The sequence below is a fragment of the Oncorhynchus kisutch genome, linkage group LG11 (genome assembly GCF_002021735.2).
Source record: "Oncorhynchus kisutch isolate 150728-3 linkage group LG11, Okis_V2, whole genome shotgun sequence".
Classification (NCBI taxonomy): domain Eukaryota; kingdom Metazoa; phylum Chordata; class Actinopteri; order Salmoniformes; family Salmonidae; genus Oncorhynchus; species Oncorhynchus kisutch.
In genome coordinates this window covers 74,812,507-74,837,510 of record NC_034184.2, presented here as the reverse complement: position 1 = coordinate 74,837,510, position 25,004 = coordinate 74,812,507, and the positions used below count along the sequence as shown (strand labels likewise).

Here is a 25,004-nt window from a genome sequence, read left to right as displayed (position 1 = left end):
GTAGAATCATCTCAAGGATGATCAATGGAAACAGGATGCACTTGAGCTCAATATTAAGTCTCATATCAAAGGGTCTGAATACTTATGTAAATAAGGTATGTTTTATTTTTATTAGATTTGCAAACATGTCTAAACCTGTTTTCGCTATGTCATTATGGAGTATTCTGTGTAGATTGAGGATTTCTTTTTATTTAATCCTATTTTAGAATAAGGCTGTAGCGTAACAACATGTAGGAAAATGGGTCTAAATACTTTCTGAAGGCCCTGTATAATACACCAAATAGTGTATTCCTCATGAACGTTTCCCCGACAACCATTCATTCTGCACGACTGTATACCAGGGTACAGGATGCATCAGTCACTTTTATACAGTGTGTGTTTGTTTGCATACGGAAAATGAATGAATAAAACCGTCAGGTATAAAGCAATGACTTTTATTAGACGTGGGGGAAAAAAACTATCCCAGTTTTCATCAGATACTTGATTGAGTGCGAAAAATATGAATTACAGAAAAAGAGGGACCTAAATGACAAACAGATAAATAAAGCAATAGGCAATGATGCTGACAGCATCAGGTGTATTTGTAAAATGATGCTGACAGCATCAGGTGTATTTGTAAAATGATGCTGACAGCATCAGAGGTGTTTATAGGACAACACCACAGTAACATCGAGACCGATGTATAAAATGTATGCCAAACAAAAAACAATGATTGCAAAGTTAAACTAATGATACAGGTCTGCACAAGGACTACTTTTAACAATTTCCACAGAACATTTGACAAAAAGACATTTACTTGATGAACAGTGCAGATGTAAAGTTTGGTAACAGAACGACAGTTTGTGCTGTTTGAGCCGTCATTCTGTTACCAAACTTTGCATCTGCACTGCCCCATTTCCACTGGCCCTCTACCTGGTCCTCCTGCCCCATTTTCCACTGGCCCTCCACCTGGTCCTCCTGCCCCATTTCCACTTGCCCTCCACCTGGTCCTCCTGCCCCATTTCCACTGGCCCTCCACCTGGTCCTCCTGCCCCATTTCCACTGGCCCTCTACCTGGTCCTCCTGCCCCATTTCCACTGGCCCTCCACCTGGTCCTCCTGCCCCATTTCCACTGGCCCTCCACCTGGTCCTCCTGCCCCATTTCCACTGGACCTCCACCTGGTCCTCCTGCCCAATTTCCACTGGCCCTCCAGCCCCATTTCCACTGGCCCTCTACCTGGTCCTCCTGCCCCATTTCCACTGGCCCTCTACCTGGTCCTCCTCCCCCATTTCCACTGGCCCTCTACCTGGTCCTCCTGCCCCATTTCCACTGGCCCTCTACCTGGTCCTCCTGCTCATTTTCCACTGGCCCTCCACACCCCTTCATCTGGTGCTCCTGCACCCATTTCCCACTAGCCCTTCACCTGGGCCGCCTGCCCCCTTTCCACTGGCCCTCCACCTGCCCCCTTTCCACTGGCCCTCCACCTGCCCCCTTTCCACTGGCCCTCCACCTGCCCCCTTGCCACTGGCCCTCCACCTGCCCCCTTGCCACTGGCCCTCCACCTGCCCCCTTTCCACTGGCCCTCCACCTGCCCCCTTTCCACTGGCCCTCCACCTGCCCCCTTTCCACTGGCCCTCCACCTGCCCCCTTTCCACTGGCCCTCCACCTGCCCCCTTTCCACTGGCCCTCCACCTGCCCCCTTTCCACTGGCCCTACACCTGCCCCCTTTCCACTGGCCCTACACCTGCCCCCTTTCCACTGGCCCTCTACCTGGTGTTCCTGGCCCCTTTCCACTGGCCCTCTACCTGGTCCTCCTGGCCCCTTTCCACTGGCCCTCCACACCCCTTCACCTGGTCCTCTTGCTCCCTCTCTTGTCATATCTTTTTTATTTGTTGAGATGCCTATTTTGTTTTAATGGATGACTGCCGCCCGCTGCAAAGCCAATTTCTCCTTGGAGTCCCCAAAATGCATCCTGACTGCCTGAAAGTAATCACTGATCTGACTGGGTAGGTGAGTGCAATTAAACAGAAACTTTACCTTCATCTAGCCACCTTTCAAACCCACAGAGTCTCCTCAAGGAAGGAGAGAAAAGGTCTCCCAACACTTTCACCTGGATCACTCCCTCCATTCGCCCCACCTTCTCCCCAGCCCCTCCCTGTCCCACCCTTACCTCTACAACAAACCTATCCATCCCTCTCCCCAGCCCCCTCCCCGCTCATCCCCTTGCCTGGTCCTTCTAGTACTCTTTTCTTGAGGTGGTCCAGCTTGTCGCTGGCTAGCGCCCCCCTGAGGGCAGTGAAGAAGGCGTAGTAGTGGGCCGTGTTGTGGAGCATGAGCAGTACTCCAGCCAGTAGCTCATTGGTCACCAGAAGGTGGTGTAGGTACGCCCTCTGGTGGTTCCTGCAGCAGTAGCAGCCACACCCCTCCACCAGGGGACTGAAGTCCTCTCTGTACCTGGAGAGCAGAGGGTCACACACACCCAGAGTGACACACACGCGCACACAGATGAAACAGGAACACACACACACACACACACACACACACACACACACACACACACACACACACACACACACACACACACACACACACACACACACACACACACACACCTTAGAATAGAGTGAGAGGGACAGAGGCACACGTGCATACACCAACTGGCACAAACACAAATGGACACAAACCTATTATCTTTCAGGTTGATCTCAAAAGGAGTCATCTTGGTTTGGTCTTCTTGGGGATTATCGGTTCCATTCTTCTGACCTATAGCAGCTTCGTGCTTGTCCAACTCCACAACTGCCAAAATACACACCAATCAAATCAATCCCTTTGGCCACACCCATTCAACTAGACCAATCTGATCCATTTACTAAACCCACACATTCCAAAGTCCATAGCAGTCAGATCATGTCCTAAAACCATACATCCTAAACCAATTATGGCCCATTGTGTTCCAAATTCACGATCTTCTCCTTTCCCACAAAGGAATATCAGTATTTGCTGTATTCAAGGCCCCGTCCACCAAAACCCACAAAAGCATCCCCCCCACACAAGGGAAATTCCTCACCCAACAGCTTCATTAAATTGTTATCAGGCACTTCCATCTAAAGGTCAACTGAAGGGCAAACAGAATGATCCAGTCAGTGTGACAGAGAGAGTACGAGCGAGAGTTAAAGGTGAAAACAAGAGTGGAGAGAACAACAGGATGGGGGGGGGGCAAAGGAGGTGGGAAAAGAGGTGAAAAATGGAGAGGAGAGAGAGCCTGAGAGACAAGTCAGGTCAGGAGGGAATGATAGTAAAGAGAGGGGAGATGAGTTTGACAGAGGGATGGAGGGAGAGTGAATAGAGGGATGGAGGGAGAGTGAATAGAGGGAGTGATCTGAAGAGCAAGGGAGGATAGCGAGAAGGAGAGAGAGAGAGGGCAAGGATGGCAGGTGGTAAGACTGTGGTGCCAGAGAAGAGGAAGATTGGGGTGAGGGCTGTGACACCACCTCCCCACAGAGCCCTCTAATTAGCTGAGGGGGGATTTGGATGCTGTCTCCTCATTCGCTGATGGACCCCAGTCCTGTCCTAACACTCACCTCCAGTGAACCTCGTTACACTCCCCCGTGCAGAATCGATTAGTGCTATCTGATACTTAAATCGGTCTGATCCTCAACTTCTGAATCTGTTACTTTGGCCTGATTTAAAAACTTTTACAGTTCTCAAATGGAAAATCCCGCGGGAGGCTTCAATTTCCCTCAGGAACACTTTAATCATATTGTGTTTTCTTTTCCTTTATCAGAGATTAACGGCAGGGCATAATTTAATTGTTATCGGTTTACTGGGGTAACAGTGAGATCGTTCATTGATTTAATTTCACCAACTGACCCGTTGGGTTTGTATCTCCACCCATTTATTTGATTTAACCGAGGGCTAGAAAACGCATACGGCATCTTATCCCCACAAACAAACAAACACGTCTCTATTTATCTTGTTCACACACACAGCAAGGGACACAATTATAAATAAAGACACTTTCTATCATATTCACACAGAAATTAAAAAACACACACACACACACACACACTCGCTGGTCTTTGCTGCCATAATTCTCAGTGGTATTGAACTGGAAGCTGGTTGGGAACAAAGTTTGTTGATTAATTCATGATGTTAAGCCAAAGAAGCCTCTGTTCAACAGAGAGATCTGTCTACAGTGGCAGACGGATCTGAGTGAATTACAGACTGCTGTACTCTGCTGGACTCCCTGCGGTGAGGGAAAAGCCCAACGCCCCATGACTCTTAACTTCAAAATCCTCCTCATCATCATACTGATTAACATCAATTATCTTCAACAGCGTGATCACAGCCTTCGCCCATGAGAGCCCACTGTAATGTTTAATCATGTGCAGTGCCTTGCAAAAGTATTAAGTTGGGGTTTTTCCTATTTTGTTGCATGATATCCTGTAATTGAAATGGATTTTTATTTGGATTTCATGTAGTGGACATACACGAAATAGTCCAAATTGGTGAAGTGAAAAGCAAAAAAATAAAACACAGAAAAGTGGTGTGTGCATATGTATTCACCCCCTTTGAGGCCCCTAAATAAGATCTGGTGCAACCAATTACCTTCAGAAGTCACATAATTAGAACTACCCATCCCGGATCCGGGAGAATTGTCATCAACTACACTAATTAGCATAGCGCAACGGTCAAAAAATATTACTAGTAAATATTCATATTCATGAAATCACAAGTGAAATATAGTGAAACACAGCTTAGCCTTTTGTTAATCACCCTGTCATCTCAGATTTTGAAATGATGCTTTACAGCCAAAGCAAGACAAGCTTTTGTGTAAGTTTATCAAAAGCATAGCATTATGTCCAGCTAGCAGCAGGAAGCTTGGTCACGAAAATCAGAAAAGCAATCAAATTAAATCGTTTACCTTTGATGAGCTTCGGATGTTTTCACTCGAGACTCCCAGTTATGGAACAAAAGGAACATTTGCTGTCTAAAGATTTTTATAGCCAAAATACCTCCGTTTCTTGTCCACGTTTTGTTGAAATCCACCGGAAATTGCGGTCACGACAATGCCGAAAAGATCCATAATCCATAATATCGACAGAAACATGGCAAACGTTTTTTTATTTTTATAATCAATCCTCAAGGTGTTTTTCAAATATCTATTCGATAATATATCAACCGAGACAATTGGCTTTTCAGTAGGAGCGAGAGGAACAATGGCCGCCTTTGTCTATTACGCACAAATCACTCAGAGCCACCAACAGACCACTGACGCAATGTTGTCGTTCACGCTCATTTTTCTAAATAAAAGCCTGAATCTATGTCTAGTGGCTGTAGACACATTAGGGAAGCCATAGAAAAAGGAATCTGGTTGATATCCCTTTCAATGGGCGATAGGGATGCATAGGAACAAAATATGAGTCACTTCCTGATTGGATTTTTCTTTCTTTCGCCTGCAATATCAGTTCTGTTATACTCACAGACAATATTTTGACAGTTTTGGAAACTTTCGAGTGTTTTCTATCCTAAGTTGTCAATTATATGCATATTGTAGCATCTGGTCCTGAGAAATAGCCTGTTTACTTTGGGAACGTTCTTTTTCCAAAAATGAAAATAGTGCCCCCTAGTTTCAAGAGGTTAAATAAAGTCCACCTGTGTGCAATCTAAGTGTCACATGATCTGTCACATGATCTCAGAATATATACTGTTCTGAAAGGCCCCAGAGTCTGCAACATCACTAAGCAAGGGACACCACCAAGCAAGCGGCACCATGAAGACTAGAGGTCGACCGTTTATGATTTTTCAACGCCGATACCGATTATTGGAGGGCCAAAAAAGCCGATACCGATTCAATCGGACCGTTTTTTCCAAATAGATTTGTAATAATGACAATTACAACAATACTGAATGAACACTTATTTTAAGTTAATATAATACATCAATAAAATCAATTTAGCCTCAAGTAAATAATGAAACATGTTTAATTTGGTTTAAATAATGCAAAAACAAAGTGTTGGAGAAGAAAGTAAAAGTGCAATATGTGCTATGTAAGAAAGCTAACGTTTCAGTTCCTTGCTCAGAACATGAGAACATATGAAAGCTGGTGGTTCCTTTTAACATGAGTCTTCAATATTCCCAGGTAAGAAGTTTTAGGTTGTAGTTATTATAGGAATTATAGGACTATTTCCCTCTATACCATTTGTATTTCCTTAACCTTTGACTATTGGATGTTCTTATAGGCACTTTAGTATTGCCAGTGTAACAGTATAGCTTCCGTCCCTCTCCTCCCTGGGCTCGGACCAGCAACACAACGACAACAGCCACCCTTGAAGCAGCGTTACCCATTCAGAGCAAGGGAAACAACCACTGCAAGGCTCAGAGCGAGTGGCGTTTGACACGCTATTAGCGCACGCTAACTAGCTAGCCATTTCACTTCGGTTACACAAGCCTCATCTCGGGAGTTGATAGGTTTGAAGTCATAAACAGCGCATGCTTGACGCACAACGAAGAGCTGCTGGCAAAACGCAAAGAAAGTGCTGTTTGAATTCATGTTTACGCGCTTGCTTCTGCCTACCACCGCTCCGTCAGATACTTAGATACTTGTATGCTCAGTCAGATTATATGCAACGCATGGAAACGCTAGATAATATCTAGTAATATCATCAACCATGTGTAGTTAACTAGTGATTATGATTGATTGTTTTTTATAAGATAAGTTTAATGCTCGCTAGCAACTTACCTTGGCTTACTGCATTCGCGTAACAGGCAGTCTCCTTGTGGAGTGCAACGAGAGTGAGGCAGGTCATTATTGCATTGGACTAGTTAACTGTAAGGTTGCAAGATTGGATCCCCTGAGCTGACAAGGTAAAAATCTGTCGTTCTGCCCCTGAACGAGGCAGTTAACCCACCGTTCCTAGGCCATCATTGAAAATAAGAATGTGTTCTTAACTGACTTAGTTAAAAGGTATATAATAAAAAATAATAAAAAAATCTGCAAATCGGTGCCCAAAAATACAGATATCCGATTGTTATGAAAACTTGAAATCGGTCCTAATTAAAATCGGCCATTCCGATTAATCGGTCAACCTCGAAGACCAAGGAGCTTTCCAAACAGGTCAGGGACAAAGTTGTGGAGAAGTACAGATCAGGGTTGGGTTACAAAAAAATATCTGAAACTTTAAACATCCCATGGAGCACCATTAAATCCCTTGTTAAAAATTTTTAAGAATATGGCACCACAACAAACCTGCCAAGAGAGGGCCGCCCACCAAAACTCACGGACCAGGCAAGGAGGGCATTAATCAGAGAGGCAACAAAGAGACCAAAGATAACCCTGAAGGAGCTGCAAAGCTCCACAGCAGAGATTGGAGTATCTGTCCATAAGACCACTTTAAGCAGTACACTCCACAGAGCTGGGCTTTATGGAAGAGTGGCCAGAAAAAAGCCATTGCTTAAAGAAAAAAATAAGCAAACACGTTTGGTGTTTGCCAAAAGGCATGTGGGAGACTCCAAACATATGGAAGAAGATAACCTGGTCAGATGGATGAATAGATGCACACTCAAGTACATTTTTAAAATGTATTATTTCTTGATGGTTTCATAATAATAAATATTTTGCATCTTCAAAGTAGTAGGCATGTTGTGTAAATCAAATGATACAAACCCCCCAAAAATGTATTTTAATTCCAGGTTGTAAGGCAACAAAATGAGAAAAATGCCAAAGGGGGTGAATACTTCGCAAGCCACTGTACATTTTCCAATCAATGCAATGACCGTACTGGGATTAGTATCAATCCCACACAAATCGTTAACCTAACTGACCCCATCACACACACGACGAGTCTGACATGGGTTCTGAAAGGTCCGGATAGGCGTAACAATATAGGCAGACCTACAATCAGGACCAGAGGACGTTTCTCCTTCATGACAACACCTATCCAGTGTTTCAGAGCTGTAACCACTGTAGCAAAACAAGGTAGTGAAAGGGGCTGAAGGGCCAAATGGAACGGGTCCATGGTTCTGACAGTACTGTATCCCACCTGTCAGTGGTCCATGGTTCTGACAGTACTGTATCCCACCTGTCAGTGGTCCATGGTTCTGACAGTACTGTATCACAGCTGTCAGTGGTCCATGGTTCTGACAGTACTGTATCACAGCTGTCAGTGGTCATGGTTCTGACAGTACTGTATCACAGCTGTCAGTGGTCATGGTTCTGACAGTACTGTATCACAGCTGTCAGTGGTCCATGGTTCTGACAGTACTGTATCACAGCTGTCAGTGGTCCATGGTTCTGACAGTACTGTATCTCACCTGTCAGTGGTCCATGGTTCTGACAGTACTGTATCACACCTGTCTGTGTGGAGCGTGTCCATGGTTCTGACAGTACTGTATCACAGCTGTCAGTGGTCATGGTTCTGACAGTACTGTATCACAGCTGTCAGTGGTCCATGGTTCTGACAGTACTGTATCCCACCTGTCAGTGGTCCATGGTTCTGACAGTACTGTATCACAGCTGTCAGTGGTCCATGGTTCTGACAGTACTGTATCCCACCTGTCAGTGGTCCATGGTTCTGACAGTACTGTATCACAGCTGTCTGTGTGGAGCGGGTCCTTGGTTCTGAATGCACTGTATCCCACCTGTCAGTGGTCCATGGTTCTGAATGCACTGTATCACACCTGTCTGTGTGGAGCGGGTCCATGGTTCTGAATGCACTGTATCCCACCTGTCAGTGGTCCATGGTTCTGACAGCACTGTATCCCACCTGTCAGTGGTCCATGTCAGTATCCCACTGTCAGTGGTCCATGGTTCTGACAGTACTGCATCACAGCTGTCAGTGGTCATGGTTCTGACAGTACAGCATCACAGCTGTCAGTGGTCCATGGTTCTGACAGTACTGCATCACAGCTGTCAGTGGTCATGGTTCTGACAGTACTGTATCCCACCTGTCAGTGGTCCATGGTTCTGACAGTACTGCATCACAGCTGTCAGTGGTCATGGTTCTGACAGTACTGTATCCCACCTGTCAGTGGTCATGGTTCTGACAGTACTGCATCACAGCTGTCTGTGCGGAGCGGGTGCATGGTTCTGACAGTACTGCATCACAGCTGTCAGTGGTCATGGTTCTGACAGTACTGTATCACAGCAGCTGTCTGTGTGGAGCAGGTCCATGGTTCTGACAGTACTGTATCACAGCTGTCTGTGGTCATGGTTCTGACAGTACTGCATCACAGCTGTCTGTGCGGAGCAGGTCCATGGTTCTGAAAGTACTGCATCACAGCTGTCAGTGGTCCATGGTTCTGACAGTACTGCATCACAGCTGTCAGTGGTCCATGGTTCTGACAGTACTGCATCACAGCAGCTGTCTGTGTGGAGCGGGTCCATGGTTCTGACAGCACTGTATCACACCTGTATGTGTGGAGCGGGCCCATGGTTCTGACAGTACCGCATCACAGCTGTCAATGTGTTCTCAAAACATCACAAGTAGCCAGCAGAATGAAAATAATTGAATTGGGTGGCATCTGATGCACCCCCATTTGTTTAAGTAATTCAAGTAGCTGGTCACATAAGGGTTAGTAGTCAGCTATTTGGTGCTTATGGAACACACAGACCTGTTGGGGGTACCTGTACACCTGTACCTGCTGCCTCTGGGTCAGTGGTGATGTTGAAAGGGAAGGTGAGAGCACAGCCTCGCTCGGTCACCTGGAAGGGGAAGAAGCTCTCAAACAGGTCCACTCCCGCCTCCACGCACGCCAGCACCTCGTCTGGCCGCCCCACACCCTGCAGCAGCCTGACAGACAGAAAGAGAGAGGCAGGCGGGCAAACAGACAGAAACGTATTACACTGTTGATCAATGATTGAATTACCAGACAAACTGAAAGACTCTTACCCATCTCTTATCTATCAGTGTTATCCCTGAAGCACTACAGATGCAGCATCTCTCCCTCTTGCTCACACACACACACACCAAAATCAATACAAAAACTGAACATCCATACACAGAACACATGCATGCTCATAGCAGACAGAAAAAAACAGATTTGGGGGGGGGGGGGGGGGGGGGGTGCAATCTTCCTGAAACCCATTCCCCCCTTAACCCACCTCAGTCTCAAAATCACTCACTTTCCCCCCTCACTCTCTCTACTCCACTGCCTCGGGTTTCCAGGGCCAAACTAATTTACCATCCCATAATGATGGCCAGGGGTAGGGAGTGGATCTCCCAGCACCACCACAACCCAGGGGCAGGCTGACCCAGCACAGGCCCGATGGAGCCTCTTTTCATTATGGAAACGCAGTACGGCCCAAAGGGAGCGTCTGGGGGTCTCTGATACCACCTGCAGCACTGTCTCGCCACCACTCCTTCTCCACCCCAGAGCACCAGTCGGCTCCCTCACCTCCAGGGCAAGGAGGAATAGGACAGAGGTCTCCCCACCACTGGGGCACTGGGAAGCAGGCTGAGTTCAGTGGGGAGTCTACTCTCTAGCCAGACCAGTATTCCCAGTGCAGCTGGAAGAAGAGTGGGAACGGGGTTGCCATGGCTCCAAGGAGGGAAGGCAGGGGTTGCCATGGTTTCCTGGAGATTCTGAGTGAGCATTATGAGCGCAGAGTGATGGAAGGACAGAGGGGGGGGGTGTTCGTCTTCCTCTTAGTCTCCCACTGTGAGAGTAACAGCAGTCCACTAGGGGGTTTTAGGGTTGAGTGTGTGTGGGGTAGAATTTAATAATAGTGTATAATATGGGGGGTGGGGGTCGCTTTGTTTTCACCAGGGGTTGGAATTGAAATTATTTTTCCAAACATTTTGTTTGTTAAGTTCCGTTCCACTGTTCCGACCTGCAAAATAAAGTCCAGAACCAGTACCGGTTATATCGTTTCTTTGTTACATTAGCTCAACCTTAAATTACTTCACCAATCAGTTTGGACAGAGCAGCTTGCTATAAGCGGGCAAGTTATAGTTTTTTAGTCATGGGCGCTATCGGCTGCCTAGGCTATAGTTGTTTACATGCGCTATGGACAGACAAGTGTAGGGCGCGAGATACGACTGAAATTTTGAAGGTGGGGAGAAGGCGAGAGAGGGTGGACGAGGGCATTGTTATGACATGCATTATCTGAACTAGGCCCACAGAAATATACCTAGGAAGTGGCGGCTTCTATGAAGGAACTTTGAATGTCTTTACACTACAGAGACTTGGCTTGGTGTTGGAACAGGGTCGCTAACAAGTTTGTGTTTTAAAATAGTGGTTCTGTTCCAGAACAGTATAGATCACTTTTCTTCCTGGTTCTGATTCTGTTCCTCTAAAAATGTATTCATTTTTCAGTTCTGTTCCCTGAACCGTTTCCAACCCCTGGTTTTCACAGGTGTCACATGATCACTCAATTAGAGCCATTACTTGGTCAGTCAGTCCTCTCTCCCTCACCTGGTCCCTGCTGTACATTCTAAAATTGGTCTGAGTGGAGAGAGAGAAGAGCCAGACTGCAGATGAGAGACAAAGAGGAGTGGAGAGAGAGAAGAGCCAGACTGCAGATGAGAGACAAAGAGGAGTGGAGAGAGAGAAGAGCCAGACTGCAGATGAGAGACAAAGAGGAGTGGAGAGAGGGAATAGACAGACTGGAACAGAGGAGAGAGGAGTAGAGAGGGAGATAATTAAAAAGTGTTATAGGAGGTATGGATTGTTTTTGAAGAGTATCCTGCTTTGGGGGGTGGAGTGAGGGAAGGAGAAACACAAATAATTGGTGCTGTAAGGAGAGGAGGAGTGAGTCAGGGAAGGAGAGAGAGTGGGAAGGTGCATTCATATTTAGGGTTTATGGGCGTGTAGGTGTAGACAGGGTGAGTAAGAAGGGTAAAAGCTGGCAACTGGAGCTGGTGTGGAGGGGCACTTAAACCTGATTTTGGGCTAGATTTCGCTAGCTAGAGCGTATGAAGTGTTAATGGGCAGGGTTGCCAACTCGGTAGCTTTGATCTATGTTATTGTGACATTTCAGATTCCTGCCAGCAACTTTTCTTCCCTCTGAAAAAGATTAGCAACATATTCAGATACTTTTTTTTAAGGCAGCCTCAGTTTTTCCTCTGAGAGATGTTGATAGATTTACCAACTAACTTTTACTGCCGTGAAGCAGCCGAGGGAGAGAGAGAGTGGGAGAGAGCAGCTGCCTGAGGCAGAGCTGCAGCACACACACAATGTGCTGACAAAGAGCACATCGTTCTGTTTTGACAGTTTAGTCATAATAAACAAAACATAGTGGGATATGTCATTCCTGCCAATGCCCCCTACAGAGGGAGCTGTTATGTCACAAGCTATAGACCCCTTTCCAGTACACGACACACTGATGTCACGCACAGATGCGAGCAACTCTTGGCTGCAGTGAGGGAGTCATCGCCATCTGCGTCCATTCAACAGATTTACGTTTTTATTACTTCTAAACAAAATAACCTTTTGGGTTCTCACATGATTAAAATGTTTTGGTTATTGCTTGAACATTAGCGAAGATTATATTTGGTTGTGATCTTCGCAAAATAACTATTTTGGATGCAACATTTGTTAGCTAAAATGCTAACGCTCAATGACATTGGCCGTAACAAAAGCTAGCCAATGTGTTTTTTAAGTATAATTCAGTTGATTTGCGATTATGATGCAAACATTATACACTGCTCAAAAAAATTGAGGGAACACTTAAAACTTCTTGCGACTCTCAAACCCGGATCCGGGAGCGTAATCATCGCCTCAAACTAATTAGCATAACGCAGCAGACATAAATCTTCCTAGAAAATCACAAATGAAATATATTGAGACACAGCTTAGCCTTTTGTTAATCACACTGTCATCTCAGACTTTCAAAATATGCTTTACAGCCAACGCTAGACAAGCATTTGTGTAAGTTTATCATGGCATAATGCTATGCTAGGCTCTGCTAGCAGCAGGCAACATTTTCCCGAAAATAAGAAAAGCAATCAAATTAAATAAATTTACCTTTGAAGAACTTCGGATGTTTTCACTCAGGAGACTACCAGTTAGATAGCAAATGTTCCTTTTTTCCAAAAATATTATTTTTGTAGGCGAAATAGCTCCCATTTGTTCTTCACGTTTGGCTGAGAAATCGACCAGAAAATGCGGTCACTACAACGCCAAACTTTTTTCCAAATTAGCTCCATAATATCGACAGAAACATGGCAAACGTTGTTTAGAATCAATCCTCAAGGTGTTTTTCACATATCTATTCAATAATATATCCGTCGGGACAATTGGTTTCTCATTAGAAGCGATTGGAATAATGGCTACCTCAGTACTTTACGCAAGATTATCTGCAGGAGCCATCATGTGACCACTTGCTCAATGTGGTCCCTTACAGCTATTCTTCAACATAAATGCGTAAAAAGACATCACAATGCTGTAGACACCTTGGGGAATACGTAGAAAGCGTAAGCTCATTCACAGCCATATAAGGAGTCATTGGCATGAAGCGCTTTCAAAAAATGCGGCACTTCCTGATTGGATTTTTATCTGGGTTTCGCCTGTAACATCAGTTCTGTTGCACTCACAGACAATATTTTTGCAGTTTTGGAAACGTCAGAGTGTTTTCTATCCAAAACTGTCAATTATATGCATAGTCGAGCATCTTGTCATGACAAAATATCCCGTTTAAAACGGGAACGTTTTTTATCCAAAAATGAAAATACTGCCCCCTAGTCACAAAAGGGTAATTACAACACAATGTAACTCCAAGTCAAGTGGTCACCACAGACCACTTCTCAGTTCCTATGCTTCCTGGCTGATGTTTTGGTCACTTTTGAATGCTGGCGGTGCTTTCACTCTAGTGGTAGCATGAGACGGAGTCTACACCCCACACAAGTGGCTCAGGTAGTGCAGCTCATCCAGAATGGCACATCAATGCGAGCTATGGCAAGAAGGTTTGCTGTGTCCGTCAGTACATCAGGAGACATGGAGGAGGCCGTAGGAGGGCAACAACCAAGCAGCAGGACCGCTACCTCTGCCTTTGTGCAAGGAGGAGCAGGAGGAGCACTGCCAGAGCCCTGCAAAATGACCTCCAGCAGGCCACAAATGTAAATGTGTCTGCTCAAACAGTCAGAAACAGACTCCATAAGGGTGGTATGAGGGCCCGACGTCCACAGGTGGGGGTTGTGCTTACAGCCCAACATCGTGCAGGACCTTTGGCATTTGCCAGAGAACATCAAGATTGGCAAATTCGCCACTGGCGCCCTGTGCTCTTCACAGATGAAAGCAGGTTCACACTGAGCACATGTGACAGATGTGACAGAGTCTGGAGACGCCGTGGAGAACATTCTGCTGCCTGCAACATCCTCCAGCATGACCGGATTGGCGGTGGGTCAGTCATGGTGTGGGGTGGCATTTCTTTGGGGGGGGGGGGGGGGGGGGGGGGGGTCGCACAGCCCTCCATGTGCTCGCCAGAGGTAGCCTGACTGCCATTAGGTACCGAGATGAGATCCTCAGACCCCTTGTGAGACCATATGCTGGTGTGGTTGGCCCTGGGTTCCTCCTAATGCAAGACAATGCTAGACCTCATGTGGCTGGAGTGTGTCAGCGGTTACTGCAAGAGGAAGGCATTGATGCTATGGACTGGCCCGCCCGTTCCCCAGACCTGAATCCAATTGAGCACATCTGGGACATCATGTCTCGCTCCATCCACCACGTTGCACCACAGACTGTCCAGGAGTTGGCGGATGCTTTAGTCCAGGTCTGGGAGGAGATCCCTCAGGAGACCATCCGCTACCCCATCAGGAGCATGCCCAGGCATTGTAGGGAGGTCATACAGGCACGTGGAGGCCACACACACTACTGAGTCAAATTTTGACTTGTTTTAAGGACATTACATCAAATTTGGAACAGCCTGTAGTGTGGTTTTCCACTTTAATTTTGAGTGTGAATCCAAATCCAGACCTCCATAGGTTGATAAATTTGATTTCCATTGATAATTTTTGTGTGATTTTGTTGTCAGCATATTGAACTATGTAAAGAAAAAAGTATTTAATAAGAATATTTCATTCATTGAGATCTAGGATGTGTTATTTTAGTTTTTTGAGCAGTGTATTAAGCAGGACATTCATGCAAGCTTTAAAATCCAATTATAATCCAAAAGTAGTGTGAAATACAGTCATAAGCAAATAAATAGGAACTATTAAGAACTCCCATTGCCCTTGTGCAACTATTTTTTTCTAACACAGAAAGGGGTCTGTGATGCAGCCATGTAGTGCCTATGAAGAGTTTTTGTATGCTATATAGCCTTTATAAGATTAACATTTGATTACGGGTGGACCACACACACACACACCTGGGTTTGTCCTCAGGCAGCTCCTTGATGATGGCGGTGATGAGCTGGGTCCGGAGGTGTGTCTCCATGGCTGCAGTATGGAGCCCGTCCAGACAGAATCCTCCTACTGGCCGCTTGGCCGTCTCCCTGGCCGACCGCACCCTCTCCTCCAGCACATCTCCTCCCTCCACCACCCCCAACACCTCCACCCCACTCAGCTCCTGGAGACCACAGAGAAAGAAAGACAGGGTTCATACACATTTTGACATGGAATTGTATGACTTTTCCATGACTTTTAACCAAATTTCCATGACCAACGATTGACGGCCTCTCGATGTACAGAAGGTATAAAAAAGTAAGCGTAATGTGGTGTCGACACTGGGAGGCTGCTCTCTGATTCCATGAACCATCTCCTGTCTCTGAGCAAGGCACCTCGCACAAAGTAGAATACCTGTTAGGCAACTGTATAAAACATGTGGTCAACCCTCAGACTGGAGAGCTACTGGGTGTGCAGGCTTCTGATCAAGCCCTGCTCAAACACGTCAGAGACAGTTTATCAGGGTCGGTTGAGCAGCTTACTTCTAAAGTGTAGTTTGCTAGAAGAGGACAATAATAAAAGCCTGTACACCCATTGGCTATAAAACATTGCAACCAAAATTTTTTTTTAAGTAAGTCACTCATTCAATATATTATAGATAAAGAATCCACACATTTTCTTCAGTCATATTTGGCTACCTTAGAAGTGTTTACTTTGCAGGCTGACTAGCATCTATTGAGTTACAATGCCTCATAAACTGGATGCCCAAATCAACTGGAAGTATCTACAAAACAAGATCCACATAATCCAAAATAAATGGTACATCTCACAAATTTTCCTAAAATTAAATGTTCCCGATTCACAAATTATTCTGATTCACATGATTCGATTCAATTCAATGTGATTCAACTGAACCCCAACTAATACAATGGCAAAGTGAATCGTTCGTTTCATTAAAAAATGATCAACATCAGAAGAACATCAGAAGGTGGGGGGAAATGAACTATATTCTGGTAATCCAACCAATTGAACATATGTACTTAATGAATATGATGTCAGTTCGGTTGTCATCTGAGACATTCTCATCAATGATAGGATGACAAATTCTACAGTGGAAAGTCTGCACATTGTAGTTATCGGATTCACATGGAATTGTTGTTCAAATTAAATGTTTGAATATAAAATTATTGGTGAAGAGATTAAATGTAATTTTAGGTTCCAAATGAGAGATTTGGGTTTTCATAAGATTAGGGCTCTGCTCAATCAGTGGCCCGCCCCTGTGAAGAGACATGGGTTATAAAACTTTTCAAACACACCCTTCTCGCTCCACTATATAAAGCCTTGATGAAAATGTAACCTCCTGTTCCAAGTACGTGAGGTCTGCAGCCTCTGCGTTAAAAGGACTAACATGTCAACTACAGAACTAAGCCAACCTCAGCATGAGCTTTGGTTGCGAATGGTATGAACTTTGAACTCTTATTCACTACAGAAGTGATACCTCCTAGCCGTTGAGTTAGCAACAGCAGCTGCAAACGTGAGCTAGGAAAGAACAGACAGAGTATCCCGTGTACCACACAATGACATTACCACAACGTATCCAATTTACCACCAGAGACATTCTTCAAAGGACTCGGTTGGGCAACACGGCCTTCCATCTACCACCAACCTACCGAAGTGCAGCTCAGAGTAAATACTTATTACATTTTCCTTTTCCAAACGGCCGGTAAATTAGAATGCATAAGATACTGTATTTACGATAGCACAGCTTCTCCCTTTGTTCCTCAGTCTTTCCGCTCTTTCACTCAAACCCAGCCCCTTTTCTTTTGTGTAACCAGCTGTCATATCTGTTCTGTCCTGGGACGTTTTCCTTTATGACATAATTTGTAATCAAGGTATAATTCATTCTGTGTATATGTAATTCTGTGTGATTAGTTGGGTATTTAGTAAATAAATAATTAAACCCAATTTTGTATTGCTGAGTCAACTTGTTAGCCAGGGTTCGTGAAGATAACCAAGAATTTACAACTTTCAGATGAGACTGAATTAAGGTGATGATTAATATTGACTGCTATTGATGTAAAATATTACTAGGTCTTTAAGAGTTTATTCGGAAGATAACAGCTCTATAAATATTATTTTGTGGTGCCCCGACTCTCTAGTTAATTACATTTACATGATTAGCTCAATCAGGTAATATTAATTACAGAGAAAGGATTTTATAGAATAGCATGTCATATCACTTAATCCGGCAAAGCCAAAGACACGACACAAGTGTCAGTGGTTTTTTGGGACATTGACATGACAAACATGTATAGCTTAACGGTTAACTAGAGGGTACAAAAAACAGTTGAAGTCAAAAGTTTACATACATTTAAACTCAGTTTCACAATTCCTGACATTTAATCCTAGTAAAAAATCCCTGTCTTCGGGCAGTTAGGATCACCACTTTATTTTAAGAATCTGAAAATGTCAGAATAATAGTAGAGAGAATGATTTATTTCAGCTTTTATTTCTTTCATCACATTCCCAGTGGGTCAGAAGTTTACATACACTCAATTAGTATTTGGTAGCATTGCCTTTAAATTGTTTAACTTGTGTCAAACGTTTCAGGTAGCCTTCCACAAGCTTCCCACAAAAAGGAAGTATGCTTGGGGTCATTGTCCATTTGGAAGACCCATTTGCAACCAAGCTTTCTTGAGATGTTTCTTCAATATATCCACATAATTTTCCTGCTTCATGATGCCATCTATTTTGTGAAGTGCACCACTCCCTCCTGCAGCAAAGCACCCCCACAACATGATGCTGCCACCCCTGTGCTTCACGGTTGGGATGGTGTTCTTCGGCTTGCAAGCCTCCCCCTTTTTCCTCATTATTGTCAAACAGTTATATTTTTTGTTTCATCAGACCAGAGGACATTTAACCAAAAACTACAATCTTTGTTCCCATGTGTAGTTGCAAACTGTGTCTGGCTTTTTTATAGCGGTTTTGGCGCAGTGGCTTCTTCCTTGCGGAGCGGCCTTTCAGATTATGTCGATATAAGACTTGTTTTACTGCGAATATAGATACTTTTGTATCTGTTTCCTCCAGCATCTTCACAAGGTCCTTTGCTGTTGTTCTGGGATTGATTTGCACTTTTCGCACCAAAGTACATTCATCTCTAGGAGACAGAACGCGTCTCCTTCCTGAGCGGTATGGCGGCTGCATGGTCCGATGGTGTTTATACTTGCGTACTATTGTTTGTACAGATGAACGTGGTACCTTCAAGTGTTTGTTCAAATTGATCCCAAGGATGAACCAGACTTGCAGGTCTACAATTTTTTTTCCCTGAGGTTTTGGCTGATTTCTTTTGATTTTATGGAATTTTCCAAGCTGTTTAAACCTGTTTGGGCTAGTGGGCAGCATTTTCACCTTTGGATGAAAAGGGTGCCCAGAGTAAACTGCCTCCTACTCAGTTCCAGATGAGAATATATGCATATTATTAGTAGTATTGGATAGAAAACTCTGAAGTTTCTAAAACTGTTTGAATGATGTCTGTGAATAACAGAACTCATGTGGCAGGCAAAAACATGAGAAAAAAATCCACTAGGAAGTGGGAAATCTGAGGGTTGTTGTATTTCAACTCAGCACACTATTGAAGATAGGAAGTGGGATATTGGTCATGTTGCACTAAGGCTTCCACTAGATGTCAACAGTCTTTAGAACGGTGTTTCAGGCTTCTACTGTGAAGGGGGGCTGAATGAGCGGGGAATGAGTCAGGTGTCTGGCAGAGAGCCATGTGCTCGAGACGCGCGGTCATGAGAAAGTTACCTCTCGTTCCATTGCTTTTCTACAAAGGAATTCTCCGGTTGGGACATTATTGAAGAATTATGATAAAAACATCCTAAAGATTGATTCTATACATCGTTTGATATGTTTCTACGACCAGTAATATAACTTTTTGGACTTTTAGTCCGACCTTTCCGCTGGACTTGCCCGCGCCACGTGAGTTTCGATTTATTTACTAAACGCGCTAACAGAAGGAGGTGTTTAGACATAAATGAACTTTATCGAACAAATCAAACATTTATTGTGGAACTGGGATGCCTGGGAGTGCATTCTGATGAAGATCAAAGGGGAGTGAATATTTATAATGCTATTTCTGACTAATGTTGACTACACAACATGGCGGATATTGCTTTGGGCTCTGAGCGCCGTACTCGAGATTATTGCATGGTATGCTTTTTCCGTAAAGTAAAAAGAAAAATCTGACACAGCGGTTGCATTAAGGAGAAGTTTATCTAAAGTTACATGTATTTTAGTTGTATCTATTATCAATGTTTATTATGAGTATTTCTGTGAATCGATGGGGCTCTCTGCAAAATCACTGCATGTTTTGGAACTACTGAACATAACACGCCAATGTAAAATTAGATTTTTGGATTTAAATACACACTTTATCGAACTAAACATACAGGTATTGTGTAACATGAAGTCCTATGAGCGTCATCTGATGAAGATCAAAGGTTAGTGATGAATTTGATCTATATTTCTGCTTTTGTGACAGCTTTTGGCTGGAAAAATGGCTGTGATTTTCTGTGACTTGGTGGTGACCTAACATAATCGTTTCTGGAGCTTTCGCTGTAAAGCCTTTTTGAAATCAGACACTGTGGCTGGATTAATGAGAATTTTATCTTTAAAATGGTGCCTAATACTTGTATGTTTGAAAATTTTGATTTATGAGATTTCTGTTGTTTGAATTTGGCGTCCTGCAATTTCACTGGCTGTTGGCGAGGGGTTCCCGTTCCCAGACAGGTTTAAAGGCAGTCAACTTAGTGTATGTAAACTTCTGACCCACTGGAATTGTGATACAGTGAATTATAAGTTAAATAATCTGTCTAAACAATTGTTGGAAAAATGACTTGTGTCGTGCACAAAGTAGATGTCCTAACCGACTTGCCAAAACTAGTTTGTTAACAAGAAATTTGTGGAGTGGTTGAAAAAAATAGTTTTAATGACTTCAACCTATGTGTATGTAAACTTCCAACTGTATGTTTTGAATTGTCTACCTACCTAGTTAGTCTGTTCTCTATCACATTTTATAGGCCTACTACCTGCTGCTGCTGAATTGTCCGACTGTCTATCTCTCCTTGAGCAACAGCCCACTTGTCTCACACAAAACAGACACACTTTGTTATTCCGAACCTGGCTGATATGTTTATTTGACTGTTAAAATATATAACTGTGAATAAATAAATTACATTAAAGAGAAATGTAATTCATTCAGACTTTTCCTAAAATTTTCAGATTTGATTTTAAAATTCAATTACTTTTCCAGGATTTTCATGACCGTACACACACTGGAAAGGGTGAGAGAGAGAGAGATATGTTGACAGTAAAAGTAGCGCGTGTCTGTACAGTATACTTATAAATGACTGTCACACCCCATGTTGGTGAAGCTTTTAATTGAATTCCTCTAATATTGGGAGCATCATCATGGCCTTATGTGAGGCTACAGCAGCATCAGTCCCAGACAGACCTGTGTTTTGTGGTGGAGCAGCAGACACTCATCCAGGTGGGCCAGGGTGCGGTCCACTGACTTGCGGACCCTCTTGCGAGAAGTGTTGATCTGCCAAGTCTCTCCGTCTGCCATGCTCTGGTACAGGTCTGGCTGGACAGCCTTCTGAAGAGCCATGAACTTCGCAACCGTCAGCTCGATACGACCGCCACTGCCCCACACAGACACCGTCTGGAACAAACACAGACAGTGTTAGCACAGATGGAATAATGAGCCAGATAATTTACTGGATGTACAAATGTGAAGCATCCTCTTGGCGTTTCCTCTCAGTACCAAATATGGTGATGAGAGGAAGCACAGTGGCCGGAAGTGGGAGAAGATGGAACAAGAAGGGTTTTGGCCGACATTCTGCACATTTCCTCACCGATAAAACATTTGATCTCAATAAAGTTCTCTGTTCCCAAAGCTATCTTGGTATACAGTGCCTTTGGAAAGTATTCAGACACCTTGACTTTCCCACATTTTGTTACATTACAGCCTTATTTTAAAATGGATTGTATTACAAATTAAAAACACCTTACTTACATAAGTAATCAGACCCTTTGCTATGAGACTCGAAATTGATCTCAGGTGCATCCTGTTTCCATTGATCATCCTTGAGATGTATCTACAATTTGATTGGAGTAAACCTGTGGTAAATTCAATTGATTGGACATGATTTAGAAAGGCACTCACCTGTCGATATAAGGTCCCACAGTTAATAGTGCATGTCAGAGCAAAAACCAAGCCATGAGGTGGAAGGAATTTTCCATAGCGCTCCGAGACAGGAGTGTGTCGAGGCACAGTTCTGGGGAAGGGTACCAAAACATTTCTGCAGCATTGAAGGTACCCAAGAACACACCGGCCTCCCTCATTATTAAATGGAAGAAGTTTGGAACCACCAAGACTTGTCCTAGAGCTGGCCGCCCGGCCAAACAGAGCAATGGGAGAAACTACACAAATACAGGTGTGCCAAGCTTGTAGCGTCATACCCAAGAATACTTGAGGATGTAACCGCTGCCAAAGGTGCTTCAACAAAGTACTGAGTAAAGGGTCTCAATACTTATGTAAATGAAATATTTCCTGTTTTTTATTTATTTTTTAATACATTTGCAAACATTTAAAAAATAAACATTTTTGCTTTGTCATTGTGGGGTAGAGTTATGAGAAAAAAATATAATACATTTTAGAATAAGGCTGTAACGTTATAATGTGGAAAAAGTAAAGGGGTCTGAATACTTTCCCGAATGCACTGTAGTTATAACAATCTATTGTTAGTGTCAACTCTGACACATACAACTACACACACACATAACAGACACCAATGCTTAGTCTAAAATATATTTTTTGCTGGATAAGTAGAACCTCAATCATGACCTCTGACCTTGTTGGTGATGTGACCTGGGGGGCATGAGGTCGCAGGGTCGTGGAGGGAGCAGTACAACACCGTGTCATGAAGACCTGTGAAAGGTCAACCGCAGTATTAAAGCATGCATAACACTGCATTCATCCTACTGCAGAACAGACAGCACAGCCGGTCCAGTAGCATGCGTAAAAGACGCATCGACTAATAGTCTACACAGCAGCAGGAGGCAGATACATAGACTTGTTGGTATTGTCAGATAGTTAGTTAATTCTGTTAAATACACACTGGAAGCCATGCAAGAGAGGAGGCGTGGCCTTAGAGGCTAGCTGTGAGAGAAGATCAGAAGGTGACAAAACCAGAACCTAAACAAAAGCAACAAGCACTGGCAGGCGGTGTCACGCTCACTTTTAATTACCCAATCAGGTTACTCTCTCCCTGCCCGCCTCAAGACACAATGTAATAATTCCCTGCGTGTGAACAAGTGCTGGGACGCTAATTACATTTTCTCATTTCAACTTGGCTTGCCCAGGGGCAGGAAACAGCTCAGTGGTGCCACACTACAGCCAGCCATCTCTGTTAGAGAGTGATGACTTTTGACTTTCCTACATGAGGACTGTTTCAAAGCCATTTGGGACTTATGAAGAATACATCCGGAGCTCTTAGAAAGGGCTAAGGCCGATTGTGCTTTTCAACACTGCACTTCTGCCTCATCCATTCAAATATTCAGCAACGAAGTGATGTACTTTTCTCTTTATGTCCAACTGCTTTCTAGTAAAGCTGAGACAAAATGTATAGAAAGTTCTGTACATGTGTTCATGTTAAAAACTATAGACACTTTCACTTACATTAATGAAAGTTTGGTCACTCAGTAGAGCATGTCTAATATGATATGCTCTAAGCATATGAATGCATGACATGTTCGACTTTCCTACTGCAACGGCGCAGACAGTAGATGTAGTGAGGGGGTGGGTATAATTTGTGGAACGGTCCAACAGGAATCTGTTTCAAAAACTTGGTAAATTACAAGGTTGCCAACAAACAACACATACAAAGTTGTATAGGGGCAGAAAACGATACCGGGTAGGGTGTGGGCTAATTCATTACGTTTTTCACTCTTTCCACACTCTGGTAGCCTATGGACAAACATTAAGAATAAGCTACGTGGTGAATTGATGCCTATTCGGCTAGTTAGCTAGGTGAATTGAGCATGCTACTTTGTATGCGTTGCTTGTTGGCAACCTTGTACTTTACCAAGTTTTTGAAACAGATTCCTGTTGCAATGTTCCACAAATTATATCCACCCCTAGTGAGGCATAATATCAACAAGAATAGTCAGTGCCAACCTGCAAACTTCCTGACTCCCTCCTTGAACTCCTCCAATACTTCCTGGTGTTCCGCTCTAAAGGAAGTACACACAAAGCAAGTACTTTAAATAATATTTTGATGTGTGTGTTAGAGAGACAGGGAAAGAGTGTGCTAATGGAAGAGGCTCTCACAGTGTGTTCAGGGTGAGCTGCGTGACGGAGGGCAGGTTGTTCAGTGTGTGCAAAGTGTCCTGGGTGAGGTGTGGCACAGTGCCGCAGCGGGTGTACAGCAGGCACCCCGGCACCTCTAGGGAGTGCTGTCCTGCCCTGCCCAGTCCCGTCAGCACACCTAGCCGACAGCCCTGCACCACCATGGACAGCTCCAACTTCATCCTGCCTGACAGACAGAGGAGCAAAACAAGAGGGATGATGACAGATAATGAAATAGAGTGGGCTTGTTTTACATCGATATTTTGACTGACTGATCTACAAATAATGAGTAGTAGATCGGTCAGTCAAAATATACCCACAATGCATCACAGATTTTATGCCCTCTAACACGCAAGTGTGAAATATGGAGTATTGACATTTGTGGTGCAAGTAGAAAGGTATATTATAAGCATATAATAGAACATAATAGAAACGGATGATTACAGTAAAAAATGTAGATGTTTACAGTTTAAAATGTATGTCCATACGTACTATGGCCAAAATGGGAAAACAACTGGCTAGCTTGACGATGTTGTTAGCATTCGCTATCACTACTTGTAGCCAAATTCAGTGGCGTTTTTAATAGTCCAGCGTAATAAATGTTTACATTTGTCTGATTTTCGAAAAACCTAGACAAAGCTCAACAGGATAAAGTAACGTTTTCATATTTTCAAAACATAGTAATTGAACATTAAGCATCTTTAGCTTACCAGGAACCAAAGCACGTGAAAACTACACGTCGCGAACTTATGAACGATGCACGCACTCCAGTCACTTCCATTAGACGTCATCATTTTCGGAGCTTGCAGAGAGAGGGTCGTCACTATTTAACAAATCCCCATTCATATTATGGCTGAAGCCCGCCTATTTGTACAATTTATCTTATTAAAATATGTTGCTGCCCCTAACCTAACCTTAAATTAAGACTAAAAAGCACATTTTAGTTTCCATAAATATGTACGATATTTAAACTTTGTGGCTGTGGTAAACTAGTGACAATTTGCAGAACTCTCGTTACAAAACGTAATTTGCTGTTGAATAGACAGAGTGTGTGCATACATTATAACATCTGCAAACTCTTTCTGTGGGACTATGATAATGCTGTGTGGACTTTTGCAAATTCAATCAAGGTTGATTTAGGGTATATTTTTACAACACAGTCAAACGTTCAACATTTGGGGAGGGATCCAAAGTTACTATAGTTACCAAAGGGACGCTTCTGTTGACAAAAGGTTGGAATGGGACTTGTAGTTTACTAATGCCACTGTCAAGCAAACAGTGCGTTTGAGAA

General features: G+C 43.8%; 1 protein-coding gene across 3 annotated transcripts; it reads right to left on the bottom strand.

Moving 5' to 3' along the window:
• Positions 1 to 413: 413 nt before the first annotated feature.
• Positions 414 to 24,512, bottom strand: qtrt2 (queuine tRNA-ribosyltransferase accessory subunit 2). 3 transcript variants are annotated; one of them, XM_031835121.1, is made up of 9 exons: positions 24,424 to 24,512; positions 23,696 to 23,900; positions 23,543 to 23,598; positions 22,218 to 22,294; positions 20,816 to 21,025; positions 15,285 to 15,484; positions 9,593 to 9,771; positions 2,665 to 2,776; positions 414 to 2,434 (listed from the first exon to the last, which is right to left on the bottom strand). In XM_031835121.1, the coding sequence occupies exons 2-9, from the start codon at positions 23,893 to 23,895 to the stop codon at positions 2,164 to 2,166; spliced, it is 1,305 nt and encodes a 434-aa protein (XP_031690981.1). In that variant the 5' UTR covers positions 23,896 to 23,900; positions 24,424 to 24,512; the 3' UTR covers positions 414 to 2,163. The 3 variants fall into 3 exon arrangements, with proteins under 3 accessions (XP_031690981.1, XP_031690983.1, XP_031690982.1); XM_031835123.1 differs by having other exon boundaries at positions 9,620 to 9,771; XM_031835122.1 differs by having other exon boundaries at positions 23,696 to 23,896; positions 24,424 to 24,478.
• Positions 24,513 to 25,004: the final 492 nt, after the last annotated feature.